Consider the following 5,976-nt stretch of genomic DNA (forward strand, 5'->3'; position numbering starts at 1 on the left):
GACAGGCTGAGAGCCATTGGACTCTTCAGCCTGGAAAAGCGCAGGCTTAGGGGTGACCTGATGGCCACCTATAAGTTTATCAGGAGTGCTTATCAGGATCTGGGGGAACGTCTGTTCACCAGAGCACCCCAAAGGATGACAAGATCAAACGGTCACAAACTCCACCACTTCAGGCTGGACATAAGAAAGAACTTCTTTACTGTCCGAGCCCCCAAGGTCTGGAATAGACTGCTGCCGGAGGTGGTTCAAGCACCCACTTTGAACACCTTCAAGGCACATGTGGATGCTTATCTTGCTGCAATCTTCTGATTCCTGCTGACTTTCCTTCCCCTTGGGCAGGGGACTGGACTCGATGATCCTTCAGGGTCCCTTCCAGCCCAAATGTCTATGAAATCTCTGATAAATTTACAATTTTAAAGCAAAGTGGAAGCCTACCAGTGCCTCAGTCCATTATAATAAAATACATTCTGAATACTTTGGCATTTGATTTCGAGAGTGGGATTATTGTGGAAAATCAGGGTTCCCCCTGCCACCTTTATTCACCAGAACACAGGTCTAGCTTTTGATTATTGGAAGATTAAGAACAAGTTTTCAGCATTTTGTTTTGCTGGATGTTTTGTCTCGTCCTGAAGAATGACTTAAAGGGCTTTAAAGGGCTCAAGGTGATCCAGTGGATACACACCTAGCCTGTAGCTGTTCCAGTAGTGGGTAGGTGTCCTGCTGGTTACACAACTGAACAAATAGGAGTGGAAGCACTTGAAACTTAGTCTTGTTAATATAAGAATCATCTGAAACTAAAATATTGACGGTTTTCTTGAGACTGTAACAGTGCATTACTGCGTTTTCAAGCCTCAGGGAGTTTAAGACGCTTTAAGTGCTTTAGTTGCTCTTTCCTCTGTCCAGCAGTCTATAATAAGAGGCCAGTGTGTGTATTCCAGTTGATAAGAGTACTGGTATTCAGGTACTGAATGAGTTGCAATCAGTTAGGCTGTGATTTTTCAGAAGTATTTAAGTGACTTAAGAGCATGGTGGATTTAATTTAAGTCAAATTGATTTAAATCACTGATCAGGAAGCCTCGGTTTACTCATTATTTTCTACAAAAAGTGCATTCTTGTTGTTTGATATCATTTATTCATTTAATTCCTTAAAACTGTACTTTTAGTGAAAGGTAAGGGTTTGACTCTGTGTACACAAAGTTGCAGAGAGATGATAGGGCTGATGGGTAGGGAATCAGGTCTGTTCTCTCATCTCCATATACTGGTTTTAACCAAGAATATTATCACTGGAGACACAAATCCATGGTTTGAGAACTGAAACTAAGCATCACAGGGATCTCTTAGATTGAACACTGAGGTCTATTGGGTAGAGTGGTTTTCTTCAATCTTTACTAATCTATAGAGGAGCCTCTGGGAACCCCATAATATTGGGCCCCTGATATCGTCCCATGGCCTGTTGTGACCTATTTATAAAACTTTTCTAAAAAGGTTGCATGAATATATTGTCTCAAATAGCATATCATTAGAAGTTATCATCCCTATGTTATGATGATATCTTTGAGCTTTAACATATCTTAAATTAAAACTACCTTTATATAAGTTTATTTTTTTTTTTTAAGTATTTTAACAAAAAAGTTTTAAAAATCCAATTTTTTTTAAGATTGTTGATTTTTATCCATCCTGCTTAAGAGCATATATCCCTTTGAAAAAACAATTCAGTGTGTGCTCCTAGCTCACTTATACTTCTGAAACCCTACTACTGGCCACTAAGACTGGGTCTCAATGCAGAACCCTCAGGTGCCAGATGCTGTTATATCCATTAGGTATTTAAATGGACTTAAGTGCCTAAGTGTTATTTCATACCACCCTGGTTAAGACCCTTAAATCTATTAATGCAAATACTTGCATAGCATGCCATGGGACTCTTTAAGACTGAACTGCAGAAAAGTGCTGAGCAGGATGACCCACCTGTCTCTTGCCTTAATGGTTTCTTGGGACATTTTAATGGGCTAGACCAGGGGTTGGCAACATATGGCATATGAAGCCACTGGAGCTGAAGGGCTTTGCTTGTGCCTGCTTGAGAGCAAAGCTGCTCTGGAGCCAGGGGAGCTGGAAGCTGTGCGTGCACCACTGCTGCCACTTCTCTCAGCCCCTGACCCTGCTCCCCAAGGCTACAGTGTGAGCAGAGCTGTGCTGGGCTGGATAGGACACGGGGTGGGGAGAAGCCGCAGCAGGGTGGAAGCAACTTCCAACTGATCAGTCTTGGCACAGCTTCCTTCTAGGTGGAAGCTACGATTGCATTGCAACCAAGGAGCAGGGGACTGGGAGAAGCAGCAGCACAGGCCTAGTTCCCAGCTTTTTTACTCCATCAGGTGTTCAGGGAAACCCTGCCTGCCACTGATATGCTGTCAAAGCCGCTTGCCCTGTGCTAGACTGAGGCCAAGCTGTTCTGATGTGCAGCTTAGAAAAGGTTGCCATCCTCTGGGCTGGATAAAACTTGTGTAGGGTGGTTTAGATGTGGATAATATGCCTTCAGCGGGCAGTTGGACCAGATGATGACCTCTCCTAGCCTGATGATTTTGTGACTCTGCATCAAGCAGGGTTAGAATCTCACTTCAGTACTAAAGTGTAGTTGGCACCTACTGCATTGAAAAGTATCTGGCCTCGTATGTGGCCACCCTAACAACCAGTTTGTGCTGGTCTAAGACTAGTGTTCAGATTGAGTAGAATTTTACACTTGCTCTCTACTAGACCTAATGAGTGAGAAGCGCAGAGTAGAGGAGACTTAAGCCTGTGTGTTTCTTTGAAAGAGGAAAAGTGACTACAGAAATGAGTGGACAACACTGGAACATAATATCTCTTTAAGAGCTATTGTTTCTTTAAGTACTGAAAGGAGAAACAAATGCATTTGGGACTTGGAATGCCCATTAGTGAATTGCAGTCTATTTATTTTGTATTTTGGCTGTTCTGTTTTAAATTCTGGAATAACTGCAAAAATGTTAATTTTGAAGTATTGTTTAATAGACTCCTGAGAAAAAACAGAATGACCAGCGGAACAGGAAAAGGAAAGCAGAACCGTATGAGACCAGTCAAGGTAAGCCATTCTCCTGACTCCTTTTCAGGATTTCCGAACAGTTGGTAATTGCTATATGCTTAACGCAGTCACAGTGTCCAAAGAGACTAATGGTTCACCTCAAGGGTGTGTCGTGTACCTTGTTATGAACTTACTGTTCATACTACTCTGTGATCATGTAGTTCTCCTTTGGGAGCCTTGTTATCCCCACTGTAAGAAAAATAAGAAAAACATTCGCTCCTAAAATAGTTTAAAAGTGGCATTTATTTTTACTTTTCCCTCAAGAATTTGAAAGAATTTAAAATACGAAGCCGAATTTGTAAAGAGACTGGATGTGGCTCTGAGGCGTTACATGAATATCCTGCATTTAGTCACAGGGATACTGTCTGCATTTTGAAATCTTGGTCCCTTGCATTTTCTTGAACTTTGAAACACTTCCATAGATTTTGTTCCTTGCATTGGTGGCAACCTAATTTAACAACTAGCTAGAGAACAGGCTGTACTCACAAGTATTAAACAGCAAATGTTGTCTTCAAGAACTAAGAAAAAAACACGGGTTCCAGTCCAAGTCCTCAGATCCTTCTTAGTGAATGAACATTTGGAGAATAGGAGAAAGTTATTTTTAGCAATACAAAGCTGTTCCTACAACAAAATAAGGAGCTTCTTTATCGGACTCTACCTGTAGTACTGGGTGTTGTGATTTAACAAACATGTATTTAACCGCCATTATCTCTTGAACTCTCATAGGTTGGGTTGTGGTAATTTTTTAATATACTTACCATTATGAGCACAACGAGCTACCTGGAAGCAGAGGTGGATTATAGGCTTATCTCAAGGGAAATTTGAGAGATCCCTCCTGCTGCTTACCATGACCACAGGAGTTTCCTTTGAAATTTGCAGTCATGAACATAGTTTGATTGCAGTTGACAATTTTGCCAGTTGGCGATTTGACTAACTCGGAGTTCTAAAATTGGCAAATTCAAAGTTTCAACATTTAAAAAAATTACTTTGGGACAGACTGTTGCTGTTCAGAAGCTTTTTATAGGTGGTGTGAAGTTGGACAAATGTAACGAATACCTAAATATGCTTGTTGCTTTTACGTGAGTAGGTTTCTCAAAGTAACATCAGAAGTTTTTGTTTATAAATGATCAAATTTTATATTCCTTTCAGGTAAAGGCACTCCTAGGGGACATAAGATTAGCGATTATTTTGAGGTAAGACAATTTAATGTATTTATGTAAAAAATCCATTTTAAATCCTTTTTTGAAACTTCTTTTTTTTTTAAAGGGAAATCCATAGTTTAACTTGTTTTTACCATCTCCCCTTCCAAAGAAAGTGATTTGTATCTGTCATCTTGATAGGTTTACGAATCAGATTAAAGCAGACAATCTGTGTATTTTGGTAGTCTGTTTCATCTTAACCTAACTCTTATTTAAGCCAATATTACAGAAATTAACTAAGAATCGCCTTTCAAAAGTTTTAAAATGGACTTATGTTGGGATTGTGAATCTTGTCTCATGATACCGAAGCTTCCTTTTCATAAGTCCATTGCAACAGTAAGGGTCTGGTCCAACAAAGAAACGTTAGACAGTATCTCTCAGTAGTACTGTTGTTTACAACTTAAACATCAGTGTAAGTCCCTTCCAGAATTGAAGCTCAGGGTATCCCCCAGCAAGAGGCCAGCACGTTTCACTTGCAGAGTATACCCGTTGCTGTTTTGTTAGCTCTTCCAAATTTCCCACAGTCCCTTTCCAAGCGTGTACAAATTAGAAGGTTTTTATTCTTCACAGTTTATTCTTCCATTTATGCTGAATAGTTTACATGGCTTGCAGTTAGCTGTGTTTTTGCTGGTACTTATTTCTTACAGTCCTTAGGTATTGATTGGTATGTAACTGTAGAGCGCAGGAATGCAAGAACTTCTTTACCCATCAGACCAGTGCTATAGCTTATATGTTATACTGTCTTCTGATAGTGATTGGCATTGAATGCTACAGATGTGCCTCCACCTTTGGCGCACAGCTAGACTTAATGGGTGCCCAGGGGAAAAAGTGCTTACTAACTCTGGAAAGATAGAAATTGGTTTATCCTGAAGAACATAGTTTAGAATAAATTGCATCTGGCATGGATGTGTTTAACTATCTTGATCCATTCACCTTCACTTTGAGTTGTTTATAAACATAATTATAGCTCACATTCACTTTCCTTTTTAAACTAATCAATCTTCAGTCAATCCATGACATTTCAAGGCATTTTTACCATACGTTATATGCACTAACTAATAAAACAGATCTCCAGAGTTTGTTGGGAATGGCTTTGTGCTTTGTCTTAAGATTAGTGTTGTGCTTTCATCTCTCCCCACTAAATTTCCTTAGGCATAGTATCTTTATGAAGCTCCTGATGATCATGTGTATTGTTTTGCTCAGTTTGCCGGGGGAAGTGGTCCAGGAACCAGTCCTGGCAGAAGTGTGCCACCTGTTGCCAGATCCTCACCGCAGCATTCCTTATCCAATCCCTTACCAGTAAGTACTTTTTCTGAGGAAGATGCTAAGCAATAAAAATGATTACATCTGCTACAGGAAATGAGGTCCTAGTAGAGTAGAAGATCAAAACAGTGACCGTTAAGGAACGAGTTTTTTGTTGGTATCTGAACCAGTTCTCAGTGATCCTTCTGTCTGTTCTGATATAAGACTGCATCGTAGTTATGAAGCCAGCTCTCTGGGGCCTGATGAGGACGTATATTTATTTCAGAGTAGGTAGTTCAGTCTCAGTTTTCTTGATGTCAAAGTATCCCATCTATTTTGAAACGTAAAAAAAAAAAAAAAAATTGTTTGAGGGTTATGGATCTGCTTCTGTACCTAATAATAAAATGTGGAACTAATCTATTTGCTCTTCAGTCACTTTGCTTG

The 5,976-nt window shown here is 39.9% G+C and overlaps 1 protein-coding gene across 1 annotated transcript in view; it reads left to right on the plus strand.

Moving 5' to 3' along the window:
* Window positions 1-5,976, plus strand: part of TLK2 (tousled like kinase 2) — a 100,185-nt gene that overhangs the window by 26,097 nt on the left and 68,112 nt on the right. The window contains exons 3-5 of the mRNA XM_019523588.1: window positions 3,022-3,091; window positions 4,241-4,284; window positions 5,494-5,589. Coding sequence (XP_019379133.1) covers window positions 3,022-3,091; window positions 4,241-4,284; window positions 5,494-5,589 — 210 coding nt within the window. The remainder of the gene's footprint in view (window positions 1-3,021; window positions 3,092-4,240; window positions 4,285-5,493; window positions 5,590-5,976) is intronic.

Source organism: Gavialis gangeticus, unplaced genomic scaffold (assembly GCF_001723915.1).
Source record: "Gavialis gangeticus isolate Ggan-Ray unplaced genomic scaffold, GavGan_comp1, whole genome shotgun sequence".
NCBI classification, from domain to species: domain Eukaryota; kingdom Metazoa; phylum Chordata; order Crocodylia; family Gavialidae; genus Gavialis; species Gavialis gangeticus.